The sequence below is a fragment of the Palaemon carinicauda genome, chromosome 12 (assembly GCF_036898095.1).
Source record: "Palaemon carinicauda isolate YSFRI2023 chromosome 12, ASM3689809v2, whole genome shotgun sequence".
Lineage (NCBI taxonomy): Eukaryota > Metazoa > Arthropoda > Malacostraca > Decapoda > Palaemonidae > Palaemon > Palaemon carinicauda.
Genome location: NC_090736.1, coordinates 5,899,942 through 5,918,365, shown reverse-complemented (window position 1 = coordinate 5,918,365; position 18,424 = coordinate 5,899,942). Strand labels below are relative to the sequence as shown.

Genomic DNA, 18,424 nt, shown 5'->3' with positions numbered 1-18,424 from the left:
CGTCCTGCAGGTAGTGGGCTGTGAACGTCGTCTGACACTTCCACACCCCAGCTGCGTCACCAAGAAATTTCTCTTGAATGCCAGGGACGTAGCGATGCCCCTGACATCGTGCGCTCTAGGGCGGCGTGACGGAGGAGGGTCAGGATCCAAGGTATGTTGGATAACCTTCCGGATCCAGGCTGAGATGGTGTTCCTGGTGACCCTCCTCTTCGTCCTCCCTGTGCTTACGAATAACGCTTGCACCTGAGGACGGACAGCAGCTGTTCTCTTCAAGTAATGCCTCAGACACCTTACTGGGCAAAGTAACAGATGGTCTGGATCACTTGTTACAGAACGAAGACTCGTCACCCTGAAGGAGTCGAACCTAGGGTTCGACACCCCAAGATTCTGAGTCTTGGCAACAAACTCAGGGACGAACCTGAACGTTACCTCCCCCCATACCCTTGAATGGGCGACGTCGTAAGAAAGACCATGAAGTTCACTGACCCGCTTGGCCGATGCCAAAGCGAGCAGGAAAGCCGTCTTCCAAGACAGGTGGCGATCAGACGCCTGGCGTAATGCTTCAAATGGGGCTCTCTTCAGAGCCCTGAGGACCTGAACCACGTTCCAAGGAGGTCTTACTTCTGACTGAGTGCAGGTTAGCTCATAGCTGCGTATGAGTAGAGAGAGTTCTAACGAAGAGGAAATGTCCACTCCTTTCAGCCTAAACGCCAGGCTTAAGGCTGAGCGATAGCTGGAACTGAAAGGCGCATTTCCTCCCGTAAATACACAAGGAACTCCGCTATTGCTGGAATAGTGGCATCAAGTGGAGAGATACCCCTCCCACGACACCAATGAAGACTTTCCACTTCGCCTGGTAGATTCCGATAGAGGATTTGCATAGGTGGCGAGACATCCTGCCCGCAACCTGCTGCGAAAATCCTCTCTCTGTGAGGAGATGCTGGATAGTCTCCAGGCGTGAAGCCGAAGCGACGCTACGGCCCTGTGAAAGTTGTTGCAGTGTGGTTGTCTGAGTAGCTCGTGTCGTGGGGGAAGTTCCCTCGGAAGGTTCGTCAGGAGCTGCAGAAGGTCCAGGAACCATTCCGTGTGATGCCATAGCGGAGCCACAAGAGTCATGGAGAGATTGACCGATAGTCTGGTCTTGTTGAGCACCCTTCTCATCAGACAGAAAGGTGGGAAGGCGTAAACGTCGATGTTGTCCCACCTCTGCTGAAAGGCATCTTGCCAGAGAGCCTTGGGGTCCGGGACTGGAGAACAGTACAGGGGCAGCTTGGAATTCAAGGCTGTCGCGAACAGATCTACTGTCGGGGAACCCCACAAAGTCAGGACTTTGTTGGCTATCTGAGGATCCAAAGACCACTCGGTACTCACTATCTGCGTCGACCTGCTCAGACTGTCGGCAAGCACATTCCTCTTGCCTGGAATGAAGCGAGCCGAAAGTGTGACCGAGTGGGCTTCGGACCACCTCAGAATCTCTACTGCGAGATGGGATAGCTGTCCAGAAAAAGTACCTCCCTGCTTATTGATGTAAGCCACTACCGTAGTGTTGTCGCTCATCACCACTACGGAGTGACCCACCAGGGTCTGTTGGAACTGTTGAAGATCCAGGAAAACTGCCTTCATTTCTAGCAGGTTCATGTGGAGGTACTTTTCTGATTCTGACCAGAGGCTTGAGATCCTTTGGTTCACAATGTGGGCCCCCCACCCTTCTTTTGACGCGTCCGAAAACAGAGTCAATTCTGGGGGGAGGACGAGAAGATCCACTCCCTTCTGGAGGTTCGCGTCCTCCAGCCACTACCAAAGGTCCGTCAGTTCCGTGAGTCTTATAGGGACCAGAAAGTCCGGAGAATCGAAGCCTTGATTCCACCGGGACTTTAGCCGCCATTGCAGGGATCTTATCCTGAGGCGGCCGTTCGGGACTAAACGTGCCAGGGAGGAATGGTGACCTAGAAGACGCAACCACGAATGGGCCGGAAGCTCTACCCGCCTGAGGAAAGGTTCTGCGACCTTCCTCAGCCTCGCTATCCTGTCGTCTGATGGAAAGGCTTTGTGGAGATCGGTGTCTAATATCATGCCTAGATATACCAGTCGTTTTGTCGGAAGCAGAGAGGACTTCTCGAGGTTTACCACGACCCCCAGGTCTCGGCAAACCTCCAGAAGCCTGTCTCGGTGTCGAAGAAGGGTCGACTCCGAGTCTGCCAGGACCAGCCAGTCATCCAGATAACGGAGGAGACGTATGCCGTTCCTGTGCGCCCAAGACGAAATCAAAGCGAACACTCTGGTGGATACTTGAGGAGCTGTGAAGAGACCAAAACACAGCACCTTGAACTGGTAGATCTTGCTGTCTAGGCTGAATCTCAATTACTTCCTGGAAGACGGATGGATTGGGATCTGGAAGTACGCGTCCTTCAGATCCAGTGTGCACATGAAGTCTTGCGGTCTCACTGCAAGTCTGACCGTGTCTGCTGTCTCCATGCTGAACGAAGTTTGCTTGACAAACTTGTTCAGGGCCGAGAGGTCAATGACCGGTCTCCAGCCTCCAGACGCCTTCTTTACAAGAAAGAGTCAACTGAAGAAGCCTGGGGAGCCGTCGTCAACTTCCTGGAGAGCATCCTTCTTGAGCATGGTCTCGACATCCGCCCGAAGGGCTAACCCCTTTGCCGATCCCATGGCATAGGAGTTCAGCGGCACTGGATTCGCTGTCAGTGGAGATGTCGTGAACGGGACGCGATAACCATGGCCGACCACCGAGACCATCCAAGAATCGCCCCCAAGTTGCTGCCACCTGTGCACGCAACTTTTCAGGCATCCCCCCACAGGTGGACACGCAGGGGGATTGCCAATCCTAGCGCTTGCGGCCTCGGCCGCTGCCTCTAGGATTCTTACCTCCCCTAGAGGACTTGCCGCGCCTTCTGTCCTTGGTCTGAAAGGTCTGCGGCTTAGACACCCCTATCTTAGCTGCCGGAGCCTGCTTCGATGTCTTGTGAGGCTGCTGTTGCTGTTGAGGTGCCGGAGGCTTGTAGGGCCGAGACATCAGGGCCCTCCAGAGGAGAGAATCTTGATTTGATCTCCTCAACCTCTCGGCTGTTCGTTCCAAATCGTTGGGCTCGAGCAGATCCCTCCCAGTAATGGAGGAGTGCCTGAGCCTGCAGACGTCCACGGCGGGGACCTTCGGATGGAACCTCTCGGTCACTGCGTCGCGACGCTTGAGAATCGAGTTAGCCCACAGGTTAGCTACCTGATGAGCGAGGAACTCGATCGAACGCGTGCCCGAGAGGAGGAAGGTCTCCAAAGCCTTCCTATTGCTCTCCTTGGACAGATCCTCAGAGCGCAATAGGATGCCCAGAGATCCCAGCCAAACGTCCAGCCACGAAGTTGCCTGCAAGGCACTCTTCGCGACCTTCTCAAGGTTCAGGATCTCCGATGCCGAATACGTCACTTGCCGGGCGGAGAGCTTCTCGAGAGGAGTTCCCCTGGTCAGCTCTTCCACGGAATGGTGGAGCGGAAGGGCCATACTGGACTCCCCCATGATCTCAAAGTACCTCCTTTGATGTACTCGAGGAGGTGGGAGGAGTTTGAACCCGGCAGAGGAATGACCAGAGGAGGAGAGCTCGGAGAGCTGGGCTTTGACTCTATCCCTGGCCCTTTCACCCCTTTAGACCAAGGCAAAGCTGCGCTGGACTTAGGGGGCTTCTGGATGCCAAAGACTTCGTCTAGCACCATGTCCATGCCCTGATGAGGGGCAGTCTCCGGGTCCTTAAACTTGTTGAGCTGCCTCATCAAGCTTAGGACCTGCCAGAAAGAGTGCTCCGACTCAAACTGGTCTCCTCCTTGCGGACTGGCAGCTAAGTCTCCGGTCCCCAAATGCTCATCTTGAGGAGAAACGTGGACGTCCTCCTGGGGCTTAGTTGGTCCTGGACGTATCCTGGATAACGATTTAGGAACCGTCTTGGAGTCCTTGGGCTCCCTCCTAGGAGGAAAACAGAGCTCCAGCAAAGAGGTACGGGAGGGGGCATCCTCGCAAGCAGCTTCTCTCCGAAGAGGAGGAGTTCCTCCCATTGGTGCCGTGGGAGATAACACTGCCTCGCTGGACTCTCCTGAGGAAGGAGATAACCTGTCCACAGGAGAAGGAGAAACAGCACACGTAGGAGAAGGCGTAGGAGTCCTCCTCACCGACCTCTTGGGAGCCAACTTCACCCGAGGAGAAGTCACCACGAAATCCACTCCTCTCCTTCTCTTCAGCGGGGAAGAGCCTGCTGTTGGTTTAAGTCCCATATCAACGAGGGCAGGCTTCACAGCCTGGACCACCGCGTTCATAATGTGACGGAACCAAGGCTGGCGAGTAACCGACACTGTCAATTATTCCCGCTGGAGGAAAGGGGATCTCCTGATCCTTCGGGGTGGACACCACGGGGCCTGCCTGAAAAGAAGAAGAGGAAAAAGAGTGTTGCATGGACCTCTCCATAGATCCTTCCTGGTCCTGGTCCTGGTGAGAAAACCTACGCTTGCGCGGAGGGGATCCAGAGACTGCTCTGGAAGTCCGTGTCCCTGCCGGATGGTCGCGCTGATGTTCCCTGCGGGAATGGGAATCACGACGGTCCTCACGCGAAAAAACATTCAAGGAATCGCGCACGGGCGATTTCCGAGGCGTGGGCGCATTGCCGCGTGTGGAAGAATGCGCGTGGGCGCGTACGCTTGCGGGCGAGGGGACACGTGGGCGCGCGGGCGCGCGGGCGAGATGGCGTGTGGGCGCGCGGGCGTGTAGGCGAAAGGGCACGACGGCACGATGAAGAGCGATCGCGCTGGCACGTTGGCGAGGGAATGCGTTGACGTGCACGTGAAGGAGCACGAGACCGCGCGGGCAAAGGTGTGCGCTGAGCGCTAGGTGAGCAATGGTGGCGCGTCGGAGAACGCGAAAGAAGTCGCAAGCGACTTGGCGAGCGTTTACCAGGCGAGGAGCGCTGGCACGTCGGAGAACGCTGGCGCGATGGTGAATGATGTCGCGCGCGTTCAGGAGAACGAGGGCGCGAACCACGAACAGGCGAACGACTGCGCGCAGGTTATTTATCGCGCGGGCAAGTCGAAGACCTGGGGCGATCAGGCTGGGAAGGGCGAGGACGCTCAGGAGAGCGCTTGCGCACAGGCGAGTGATCGCGTGAACGCGCAGGAGAACGTTGGCGCGCTGCAAGGTTTCCGCGCACATCAGAGGAGGTGGAAGAACACGCAGGCGAACGCTCGCGAACAGGAGCTTTAGCTCGCTGTTGCGCCGGAGCAGAAGGGCGCACAGCGGCACGCGGGCGAGGCGACGGGTTAGTACCCTTGCCTAAGTCCAGATCAGGCGATTGTGGACGAGGTGATGAACGGTGGCGCACAACAGGCACAGATTGATCAATAGCGCGGCTGCGCACAGGAGAACGACGACACTCAGGAGAACGAGGGCGCGCAGTGCGCACATCAGGAACACGAGGGCGCTGGCGAGCAAGTGATCGCTGCCGCGCAGGGGAGCGCTGTCGAACAGGAGAGCGCTGGCGAGTTAAGTCCGAAGACTTTGATTCTGGGGAGCACTTGAGCGCTACTGCACGCGAACGCACAGGTGGGCGCGCAGGGAAACCCTGACGCGCAAGGGACTTACCCACACTGTGGGTAAAGTCCCTTAACCCCGAAGGGATCGGTGCCTGTTGGATAACAGGATGAGAAGGCGCCCAAACTGCATCTGTGGCCAGGAACGGAGAAGGCAGGTCGGAAGGTCTGGCAGGCGTAGGGGATCGCGAACGATCCGCGGAGAGGTCAAGGGGCGCTGCTGTGACGGGCTGCTCCTGCCGGAGAGGCTCCTCCTTCGGGGGAGGATCAGGCGAGGACGACCCAAAGAGGTACCTTCTAACTCCTTTATAGGGAGAAGGAAGCCCTCTGCTGCGAAGAGGCCTACGGGCCTTACGTCAAATACGACCACGAGGAAGGGCGTCCGGGTCATCAGTCCTCCGAAGAGGAGTCTCTGTCAGCGCACTCCCCCCGAGAGGAAGAGCCGCCCGCAGGAGAGACCGTGGGACTCACCTCCCCCCTCGGAGGATCTTCAGAGGGAGGAGGAGGGCCATCAGCAACGTCCGCAACAGGAGCACTATCAAGGGTTTGACCAGACCCGTCGGAAGGGTCGGCCAAAACAGTGTCGACAAAATCCGAAGGGAAAACCTCCGGTATTACCGGCGACTGTTTGACCGCAGCCCCCAACTGGATCAGGTCAAACAGGGCACGCCCTTAAGCCCCAAGGAAGCCCAAAGCTGAAACAAATCATTATTAGCAACAGTCTGGTCAAATTCCTCAAACTCCAAATTATCCTCCCCCAGAGGAGAAGAGGGAGCTGCCACGCTATGGGAGGCAATGCCCTCTCCCGCACCCTGAGGTCGGGAAACACCACTAGGGCCTGCGCTACCACTCGGCAGCCTCTCAGGAGAGACCGCTCGAGCGGGAGCTTCGGGGGAGATTCGGGCGGCGGAAGAGGAGTCCTTGGAGACCACCTTCTTCAAGGTTGCCCCTGAAGGAGAACGGTCTCTTTTAGGCTTCTTCTTACGCCGGCGGCCGAACTTCTCCCACTGGGAGGCAGACCACTCCCTGCACTCACCACACATATACTCACTATCACACCGTCGGCCTCGGCACTGCGGGCAAAGGGTGTGAGGATCGGTGTCCTCTGCCGACATAAAGGTCCCACAAGGGCGGTCAGCGAGTCCAGGGCACTTGCGCATAAAGATGACAAAAGGTCGAGGCCAACTTCAAAGTACACAGCACTAGAAAAAGACAAAAGAAAATTAAGGCTGTCATTAACGAGGACGAAAAACAGCAACGTCTGTCTTCGTCCGAGCCAAAAATTGAAGTGAGACAACTCACAGGTGTGTGTGGGGGGAGGGGTAGCAAGCTACCCCTTCCCTACCCCCAGCTAACTAGCGGGGGGTAGTTAACCCTCGTTAAAATCTTAATGGCTCGTCATTTCAGCTACGCCGAAAAGTAAACCCTATGTAAATAACGTGGTTTGTATTTCGGTTACGGAACAAACCAATTTTAAGAACCATTTACATAAAGTGAGTTTTAAATTGCAGTATCAATATCATATTTCTAATTTGTTTGGAATTCTGATTAATTCTGAAGAGTTCATATTTACAATTTACACAAATTTCAATAAAGAGCATTCATCAAAATATGGTACAGTGAACCCTCGTTTATCGCGGTAGATAGGTTCCAGACCCGGCCGCGATAGGTGAAAATCCGCGAAGTAGTGACACCATATTTACCTATTTATTTAACATGTATATTCAGACTTTTAAAACCTTCCCTTGTACGTAGTACTGTTAACAAACTACCCTTTAATGTACAGAACACTTAATGCATGTACTAGCGTACAATAAACTAAAACAGGCACAAATATTAAAGGCAACTTTATATCATGCGTTTCCTGTACACGCCAAAAATACGATAAAAAATGGCAACCAATGTTTTGTTTACGTTTATCTCTGATTATAATGAAGAAAAAACGCATTTACACATCTGTGTATAGGTTATTTTTTGCATCGATTATATTGATTATTCAGTACAGTATGTTGATTTGGTTATTACTAATGTTTTACTTAATTTTTCTTAGAACTTCCAAATGAAATGTTTTTCTTTATGACGCCGCCTGAAACGACGGCGTCATAAAGTACGCTCAGTAAACAAACTAAGAAATGAAAGTGATAAATAATGATATTTCAGTAAAAGCTTTTATAAAATATGTTATTACAAATATTATTTACCGTATGTATATAAATTCATACATACGTAGCAAAGCAGGAAAACAATCTACGAGAGAGAGAGAGAGAGAGAGAGAGAGAGAGAGAGAGAGAGAGAGAGAGAGAGAGAGAGAGAGAGAGAGAGAGTTGTTTTACATACGTAAATGTAAATTTTAAACAAAAAAATAGCCCCATTTCATATAAAATAGATTACAAATATTTTACTTTATCATATTACAGTAGTCTGTATAATACTGTAAAGTTCAGTACAGTATGTTGTTGTTATAGTCGTGGCGATGAAATTCTCACGAAACAAAAACACGCCATTTGATTACAACAGCTGATTCATTCTCTCTCTCTCTCTCTCTCTCTCTCTCTCTCTCTCTCTCTCTCTCTCTCTCTCTCTTCGTGTTATACAATACTTACATTTAGATGAAGAAACTAAAATTAGTTTTCTTAGTGTCAATTAAATACGAAACGAAAAAATTAGGCCGAGTCTACATCCATTTCAATCATAGCTAAAAATACGGCATCCGATTTCATCAGCAAACCACTATTTTTTGGGAAATATCATTTTATTCTAGAAAATTGCTACTCTTTAAATAGTTAATTGCACATTAAGAAAGCGTGTACTTTTGTTTTTAAATTTCGGGTGTGTTTTAAAAATCGAGTATTGTTGACTTCTTTTTGTTTTACTTTTGGCTGTGATTAGATCAGCTGTCATCTAGCTGCCGCTCTTGAGTGTGTACGAATACACTAACAAAGTATCGTTTATACCATTTCTTAACTTATTCAAACCGTCTACAGTATACAGTTGATATTACATAAGCACCAATGTGTTATAACCTATCAATTTTTTTTGTTTATTACATTTAAACCCCCCTCTATCTCTCTCTCTCTCTCTCTCTCTCTCTCTACCTCTCTCTCTCTCTCTCTCTACCTATCTCTCTCTCTCTCTCTCTACCTATCTCTCTCTCTCTCTCTCTCTACCTATCTCTCTCTCTCTCTCTCTCTCTACCTCTCTCTCTCTACCTCTACCTCTCTCTCCCTCTGTGGGCTACTTTTCACTACCTCCCATTCCTTACCTCTCTCTATCTCTCTAACAAATGATATCTTTGTTGCTCCTCAAAGTTTCATTTATATTGAAAATCAATCATGATTCAATTTTCCTTACTTTCTCCTATCTCGCACCATCGGTCACATCGCGGTATTTTCGATATTTCCGGAAAATCTGCGATATATGTATATACATGGGTTATGAAAAAAATCCGCGAAGTGGTGAATCCGCGATGGTCGAACCGCGAAGTAGCGAGGGTTCACTGTATAACTTTAACTAATTCAAACCAAGAGGGGTTTACAATTAATAACTGCTATCTCATGAAGGTATCATGAGAACATATCCACTGCATAGGAAAATTACATGAAATTTAGTGGCAATAATTAACCAATATGAAATGTGTCTTTACTTTAAGATTAATGTACTTTAAAAGATTGCATAAAGTAATAATTATATTAAATGTATTAGGGTCTCCACCAGAAGAAACAATTCTAATAATAAAATTCCTTATTCGAATACTAACTTGGTACTTATGCTTTTTTGATGATGTAAGCTACTAATACCAAGTGCTTCCTCAAATGCTACTGGAATGCTTACAAAGCTAGAACTACTACTACCATTTCCAACACATTAATGTGCAAATGCTTCTCTTCTGCTGGCCATATACCCAAGGCAACCAAGACCCCCAGCTGTAAGTTCCACCCTTCTAACGCAATTGTGGGAAGTTGAGCGGGACTCCCTTGGTGAAGTTTTCTTCACCAGATAAGATTGGCCCATACCTCCTATCACACTGGAACAAGATGGCTACGGGTATTTCTGAAGGCTAACCAGTGGCCCTTCGACCACCACTGAAGAAATCTTGAGTAGAGGCACATATGTGGAATGAGTTTCTCCAATGAGGAAAGATGGCCAAGAAGATTTTGCCAGCATCGTACTGGAAGTACTGTCACGGACATAAACCTTTCTGAGTTTGCTAATATGATTGTCTGATGGAAAGGCTTGCTACTAATGTGTCTGTCAACATACCCAGATACCTCTACCTCTGCTTGGGTGTGAGATTCTACTTCTCCTTATTTATCATGGTTCCCAGATCAAGACAAAAAGAGAAAAAACAATATTTCTATGTTGACCAGGCTAGCATAAGTCTTTGTATAGTTTATAAATAAAAGATCTGTTTTAATGTTGTTACTGTTCTTAAAATATTTTATTCTAATTGTTCATTACTTCTCATATAGTTTATTCATTTCCTTACTTCCATTCCTCACTAGGCTATTTTTCCCTGTTGGAGCCTGTGGGATTATAGTATCCTGCTTTTCCAACTAAAGCTCTAGCTTAGCTGGTAGTAGTAATAATAATAATAATAATAATAATAATATTAATAATAATACATACTGTACATACATATATACCAAGGCGCTTCCCCCAATTTTGGGGGGGTAGCCGACATCAAACAAATGAAAAAAAAAAGGGGACCTCTCCTCTCTAAGTTCCACCAGCCTGACAAGGGACTCACCAAGTTCGGCTGGTACTGCTAGGGGTGCCACACCCCACCCTCCCCCCTTATCCACCACGGATAATAATGATAATAATAATAATAACAATAATAATAATAATGATAATAATAATAATAATAACAACAATATAGTTACTGCCTTCTCTAGGAGGCCAGGATCAAGCAATCATATAGATAAAAAACATCTCAATTTGCATTTCAGTCTTCTCAGCACTGTATCCCTATTTGCTTTCGTGGGCTCAGGCCATACTGTGGGGATCACCGCTTAAATAACTGGTGTCATCACCTTACACCTTTGCTCAAAAAAGACATTGTTAATGATTTCAAGGTCTGTTCGGTACGCGGAAGACATTTTTTATTTTAAGGATGAAAGATTTGTAAACGTGTAGGAACAATTGATCAGGAAACTCTAATGGGAATGTGACTCAAAAATTGCCTTCTCTACATCAATAACATTCTTGATTTCAAATGCAATCACTTTGCATTGAAAAGAATATGAATCTTTTATTTACAGCAATTTAAATAACACAGAGCTACAAAAAACATGTCCAAACCTTCCTGGGTGCTAACAAGGAATGATGGGAGAAGGATAGGTGGTGGTGGTGGTGGTGGTGGTGGTGGTGGTAGTGGGGGGGGGGGTAGCTGTAGTGAACAACACCTCGTAGTAACGGGGGATTTTGAGGAGGGAGAAGTCTAAATGGAAAGGGACCTCTGGTAGTGGTATCACTCGCCCCAGTTTTAATACCGACACCCTTTTGGGGTGAGCGAGCTGGGTATATTCCTGGCATTCCATGCAACTTTTTTCTCAGGTATACTTAGTAGTTCCACTGGGCGACACACGTCCCTCGCCCAGAAATAGATTTTTCCTTCGTCAAAATGTTATTTTCATTAGTAAAATAAATTTTTGAATATACTTACCCGATAATCATGTAGCTGTCAACTCTGTTGCCGACAGAAATCTACGGTCGGGATACGCCAGCGATCGCTATACAGGTGGGGGTGAACACCACAGCGCCATCTGTGGTCAGGTACTCTAGTACTTCTTGTCAACACCACCTCAATTTTTTCCTCGGTCCACTGGTTCTCTATGGGGAGGAAGGGTGGGTCAATTAAATCATGATTATCGGGTAAGTATATTCAAAAATTTATTTTACTAATGAAAATAAAATTTTTCAATATTAATCTTACCCGATAATCATGTAGCTGATTCACACCCAGGGTGGTGGGTGGAGACCAGCATACATGTTAACACAGAAGCTAAGTATCCCGTATTTTATTTTATTAGTTATTCAAAAATAACATAAAATAAATAAGTACCTGGTAAGGAAGACGACTTGAACCATTACTCTGCCTTTATTAAGTACGTCTTTCTTACTGAGCGTAGCGGTCCTCTTAGGATGCTGAACGACTCTTAGGTGCTGAAGTATAAAGGGCTGCAACCCATACTAAAGGACCTCATCACAACCTTTAACCTCGGCGCTTCTCAAGAAAGAATTGACCACCCGCCAAATCAACAAGGATGTGGAAGGCTTCTTAGCCGACCGTACAACCCATAAAAAGTATTCAAGAGAAAGGTTAAAAAGGTTATGGGATTATGGGAATGTAGTGGCTGAGCCCCCGCCTACTACTGCATTCGTTGCTACGAATGGTCCCAGGGTGTAGAAGTTCTCGTAAAGAGACTGGACATCTTTGAGATAGAATGATGCGAACACTGACTTGCTTCTCCAATAGGTTGCATCCATAACACTCTGCAGAGAACGGTTCTGTTTGAGGGCCACTGAAGTAGCCACAGCTCTCACTTCATGTGTCCTTACCTTCAGCAAAGCAAGGTCTTCTTCCTTCAGATGAGAATGTGCTTCCCTAATCAGGAGCCTGAATAGGTAAGAAACTGAGTTCTTAGACCTTGGAAGAGAAGGCTTCTTGATAGCCCACCATAAGGCTTCTGATTGTCCTCGTAAAGGTTATGACCTTTTTAGATAGTACCTAAGAGCTCTAACTGGGCAAAGTACTCTCTCCAGTTCGTCCCCCACCAAGTTGGACAGGCTTGGGATCTCGAACGACTTAGGCCAAGGACGTGAAGGAAGCTCGTTTTAGCAAAAAACCGAGCTGCAAGGAACATGTAGCCGTTTCAGATGTGAAAACTATGTTCCTGCTGAAGGCGTGGATCTCACTTACTCTTTTAGCTGTTGTCAAGCACACGAGAAAAAGAGTTTTTAATGTGAGGTCCTTAAAAGAGGCTGATTGGAGAGGTTCAAATCTTGATGACATAAGGAACCTTAGGACCACGTCTAGATTCCAGCCTGGAGTGGACAACCGACGTTCCTTTGAGGTCTTAAAAGACCTAAGGAGGTCCTGTAGATCTTTGTTGGTGGAAAGATCCAAGCCTCTGTGGCGGAAAACCGCTGCCAACATACTTCTGTAACCCTTAATCGTAGGAGCTGAAAGGGATCTTACGTTCCTTAGATGTAACAGGAAGTCAGCAATCTGGGTTACAGTGGTACTGGATGAGGAAACTGCATTGGCCTTGTACCAGCTTCGGAAGACTTCCCCTTTAGACTGATAGACTCTGAGAGTGGATGTCCTCCTTGCTCTGGTAATCGCTCTGGCTGCCTCCTTCGAAAAGCCCCTAGCTCTTGAGAGTCTTTCGAAAGTCTGAAGGCAGTCAGACGAAGAGCGTGGAGGTTTGGATGTACCTTCTTTACGTGAGGTAGACGTAGAAGGTCCACTCCTAGAGGAAGAGTCCTGGGAATGTCGACCAGCCATTGCAGTACCTCTATGAACCATTCTCTCGCGGGCCAGAGCGGAGCCAACCAACGTCAGCCGTGTCCCTTTGCGAGAGGCGAACTTCTGAAGTACCCTGTTGACAATCTTGAACGGCGGGAATGCATACAGGTCGAGATGGGACCAATCCAGCAGAAAAGCATCCACGTGAACTGCTGCTGGGTCTGGAATCGGAGAACAATACAACGGGAGCCTCTAGGTTATCGAGGTAGCGAACAGATCTATGGTTGGCTGACCCCACAGGGCCCAAAGTCTGCTGCAAACATTCTTGTGAAGGGTCCACTCTGTGGGGATGACCTGACCCTTCCGGCTAAGGCGATCTGCCATGACATTCATATCGCCCTGAATGAACCTCGTTACCAGCGTGAGCTTTCGATCTTTTAACCAGATGAGGAGGTCCCTTGCGATCTAGAACAACTTCCACGAATGAGTCCCTCCCTGCTTGGAGATGTAAGCCAAGGCTGTGGTGTTGTCAGAGTCCACCTCCACCACCTTGTTAAGCTGGAGGGACTTGAAGTTTATCAAGGTCAGATGAACCGCCAACAGCTCCTTGCAATAGATGTGAAGTGTCCTTAGCTCCTGATTCCATGTTCCCGAGCATTCCTGTCCGTCCAAAGTCGCACCCCAGCCCGTGTCTGATGCGTCAGAGAAGAGACGGCGGTCGGGTTTCTGAACAGCCAAAGGTAGACTTCCTTGAGAAGAAAGCTGTTCTTTCACCACGTGAGAGTAGACCTCCTCTCTTCGGAAACAGGAACTGAGATCGTCTCTAGCGTCATGTCCTTTATCCAGTGAGCCGCTAGATGATACTGAAGGGGGGGAGGTGGGGTCTCCCTAACTCGATGAACAGTGCCAGCGATGAAAGTGTCCCTGTTAGACTCATCCACTACCTGACTGAGCATCGGTTCCTTCTCAGCATGCTCTGGATGCAATCTAGGGCTTAGTATATCTTTGGGGCCGACGGAAAAGCCCGAAAAGCTCGACTCTGAAGATCCATACCCAGGTAGACAATGGTCTGGGATGGGACGAGCTGGGACTCCTCAAAATTGACCAGGAGGCCCAGTTCCTAGGTCAGATCCATAGTCCATCTGAGAATCTCCAGACAGCGACGACTTGTGGGGGCTCTTAAAAGCTAGTCGTCTGACGGAGCCGGACACAAGATCATGGTACTGCTGCACAGTCTGTGAACTGTCAACCATGGGGAAGCGAGGAAGTACAGTGACAACCCGAAGCTGTCTAGACTGTCTGGGTCGTACAGACAACTCCTTATCGGGTTGCTGAGGTTGCCGCACTGCGTCACAACAAGACACTTCTGCTGGTTGTTGAACGTCTTCCCAGTGACACACTGACTCCGTAAACAAAAAAATTCTCTAACAAGGACTAAGCTTGGATTGCATGTCTTGCAACACAGCTCAAGGTCTATGGGAGCAGGTGTGGTAACAGACGGGGTTAGCGACTGAAGTGGAACCATTACCCTCCCTGGAAGCATGCTATGCTTAAATAAAAGTCCATAGGAGGCTAAGTAGCTAAAGGCTCCTCTCCAAATGACAGAGTCCTCAAGGGAAAATCAGAAGGAGGGAGAATAGCACTTTCTCATCTACAGGAACCATATCCGAGAAAAGCTAAGTTCTCTCAGTGAGGGTTTCACTGGTGCAAAAGCAGCAGACTAGAAGGCAACGTTATGAAACTGCTTGACAGTCTAGTGAGTTGGCAACAACCAAAGATGTGTGACTGAGAAGCATGCGGTAAGGTATGCAGAGCATGCTGTAAGGTAAGCAGAGCATGTTGCATGGCGTGCGGCTTATGCTGCATGGGATGAGGCTCATGCTGCATGGGATGAGGCTCATGCTGCATGGGATGAGACTCATGCTGCATGGGATGAGGCTCAAGCTGCAAGGGATGAGGCTTATGCCGCATGCGTTGAGGAGGATGCCGCATAGTATGAGGCTCCTGCCTCATGGGTTGAGGCGGTTGCCGCATAGCATGAGGCTTTTGCCTCATGGTTTGAGGAGGATGCCGCATAGCATGAGGCTCCTCATAAGCATGAGGCTGCCTCATGGGTAGAGGAGGATTTTTTAAAGAAATCTGAACCTGACACTAATCTAGCTGTCCAAGGATTTACCTGGTGAGACATCAGTCTCTTTACCAGCGAGTTTTACCAGATTTCCCCGGGCCACCACGTGACACAATTGGTAGTAATTCATTCAAATTACCCCTAATGAGTCAATATGGATAAATATCAACACAACATCGTGTTCAAATAGAAATAAATTTCTACCTCATACTTGGGATCGAACGCTAGCCCCTTCTAATGAAAGGCCAGGTCGAAACCAACCATGCCACGAGAGCCCATTCAAGAGTTGAGGTTCTTGCCTCAAGAGTGGAGGTGGCTGCCGCAAGAGTTGAGGTTGCTGCCTCAAGGATGGTGGAGGTTGCCGCAACGCAAGAGGTTGCTGCATAGCGCTGGTATCTGGCAACTCCCAATGCGGCAGCTCACGCGTGGAGGTAGGTTGAGGAACCTCAACATCATACGTCTGGCAGGGTGGACTGCGCAGAGGTGGAGTTGAGGTTGCTGCCTCGAGGATGGTGGAGGTTGTCGCACCGCAAGAGGTAGCTGCCTCGAGGATGGAGGAGGTAGTCGCAACGCATGAGGCTCCTACCTCAAGGGTAGAGGAGGTTGCTGCAAAGCATAAGGCTCCTGCCTCAAGTGTTGAGGAGGTTGCCGCGTGGCAAGAGGCTCCTGCCTCAAGGAAAGTGGAGGTTGCTGCACAGAGCTGGTATCTGGCAACTCCCAATGCGGCAGCTCACGCATGGAGGTAGCTTGAGGAACCTCAACATCATACGTCTGGCAGGCTGGACTGCGTAGAGGTGGAGGAGCGCTCGCAGGAGGAGGTGTGTTAACCTTCTCTGCCTGAAACTCCTGCATCAACACCGCAAGCTGAGACTGCATTGTCAGCAGCATAGACCACTAGAGTTTAAGAAAGACAACAACAAACGGAGCTACTGTCCGTTGAAACTGAGGGTCTAAAACAGCTGGTGCGGCAACAGACGGAGTTACTGTCTGTTGCGATACCACCTTGCCTCTCTGGGAGGTGTGCAGTTGTCGTACTGCAGCAAGTCCGAACTGGCCCAGTGCTAATGGCACCACCTAGGAGTTAGACTTGCGCGGAAGGGACCGACTTGCACTTAAAAGCTGCAAGATTTGGTCCATGGTTTCTGCGAGAAACCTCTTCCGCAGACGAGGAATAAATGGGCTCTCTCGTCTTTGTGTGGGTGGGGTGATCACGTCGGCTACGTGAGTTGGTTACACCCGAAACCACGGAGGGAAACGTCTGTTCGTCGATCAAGGCCTGCTGAACCCATAAGTCCTTCGACATTACTTCTCCCCTGGGCTTGGGAGCTTGTAAGAGGTCCCAGACTAGGCGAACAACTGGCACGAACAGACGAACCCTCGAACGCAACACTGTAACACTTTGCGCTTATCACTTTATCACTTTTGATTTTCTGTTTGCACTTATTTCACTGAACTCGAAACTTTAAGTGGTTTGTACCTGAAACACGCAATTCTATCCTTCATTAAAAGTTAGTAATTGCGAAAACAGTATTACAATGTAACAGAAAAACATAATGAAAGATAAATAATTCAGTGGCTGGAAAAGAGATTAAACACTAGATCAAATAAACTACGTTTAAAAACTCTCACCGCATAAAGTCTGAGAACAAGAATAAAACTCTAGAAACGTTTACCTTCTTCCCCTAAAGAGACTAGGGAGAAGAGCAAAAACGATAACAACGTTACCCGCTTGAACGAAACGTTTATCCTCCTCTCTCTCCCTCCGTCTCTATCTCTCTCTCTCTCTCTCTTGACTTAGCACCTGAGAGAAGAGCCCAATTATATATATCATTAAAACATATTATTGTTAAAGGAAAAAAACTGAAAGGTTTCCCAAATAAAAAGTTCCTTTATTTGAATAGAACCATTTAAGCTAAGAAAGAATGAACAAAACGCTAGAATCGGTTTACTCTTACTGCAACGTGACACCGTGATAGACTCTCTCTCTATCGTAACGATAGAGCGCAAGTTGAACGTTCTGAACGTCAACAACTGCAGAGACAAAACAAAACGTTAGTTCAACTTTGAAAACAGTACAAGACTATCAAAGAAATTCTTTCAAAAACATTAAAATAGCATAATATGTTAACAGGTAAAAACGAAATGACGGGCTCAAAGTTAATTAACTTCGGTTCCAAGAAAAGACCGCCTACTATTAGGAAAGGTCGAATATAAACAAATATAAAAATTAATTTTAATAAGTTTATAATAAAAGGAAGTTAATCAAAGAGGCCTATAAAAGGCGGAGAGATATAAAATGAATCTATAACTTTGTTAAGCAAAATTAAGAGTCTATACTCTCTTCGACACCAACACTTCCGTCTAAGGGAAGGGTCGGCCATTTAAAAGTGAAAGAGAGTTCATACTCTCTTCGTACCAAAATTAAATAAAAAATTAAATCAAATTAATTTCAAAAACTTGCTAAACTAATGATATAGCTTCCTGAATAGCGAAGGCTAAACTCTAGAGCAAATACATCACCAAATCGTGAGCAATAACTCCAGAATCAACAGCGTATCCATGTAGGTCTAGCCGGAGGCACGACAGAGGAAAAATTGAGGTGGTGTTGACAAGAAGTACTAGAGTACCTGACCACAGATGGCGCTGTGGTGTTCACCCCCACCTGTATAGCGATCGCTGGCGTATCCCGACCGTAGATTTCTGTCGGCAACAGAGTTGACAGCTACATGATTATCGGGTAAGATTAATATTGAAAAATCTCTTTTTTATGTAAGAAAACAACTGGTATAAAGAGAATAGGGCTATGATTAAAAACTTACCTTCTCTACATCAACAACATTTCTGATTCCAAATGCAATTGTATAGCAGTCAAAGTAATCATCCTCGAACGGTAACTTTTGTGCATCCCCACAAACCCAAGTAATCCCGGAGTACCCAAGGGATTCGGCTCTTTTCTTCCCAACATCAAGCATTCCCTGACTTATATCACATACAGCTATCTGGAAAGATTAAATAATAATAAATTCATTACACTATTTTCTAAGGACAAACACAATGAACTCAAGACAGAACCAGACATAAAAGCCATTAAATCTAAATTGACCACTAATCTACATATATATTAACTAGAAAATTCATTACAATTTGCATTCAGAATTAGAGTAGTGGAGTACCTAGGTTTACGTGTAACTTCGAACACAAGCAAATTGGAATAGAGTAGTAAAGTACTGCATCGGTCTACGAGC

At 47.9% G+C, this 18,424-nt stretch overlaps 1 protein-coding gene across 1 annotated transcript in view; it reads right to left on the bottom strand.

The window, feature by feature from the left end:
* The window catches only part of LOC137651187 (ubiquinone/menaquinone biosynthesis C-methyltransferase UbiE-like), a 67,437-nt gene that overhangs the window by 36,689 nt on the left and 12,324 nt on the right, over nucleotides 1-18,424 (bottom strand). Inside the window, exon 4 of the mRNA XM_068384338.1 lies at nucleotides 17,999-18,178. Within this exon, the coding sequence (XP_068240439.1) occupies nucleotides 17,999-18,178 (180 nt within the window). The remainder of the gene's footprint in view (nucleotides 1-17,998; nucleotides 18,179-18,424) is intronic.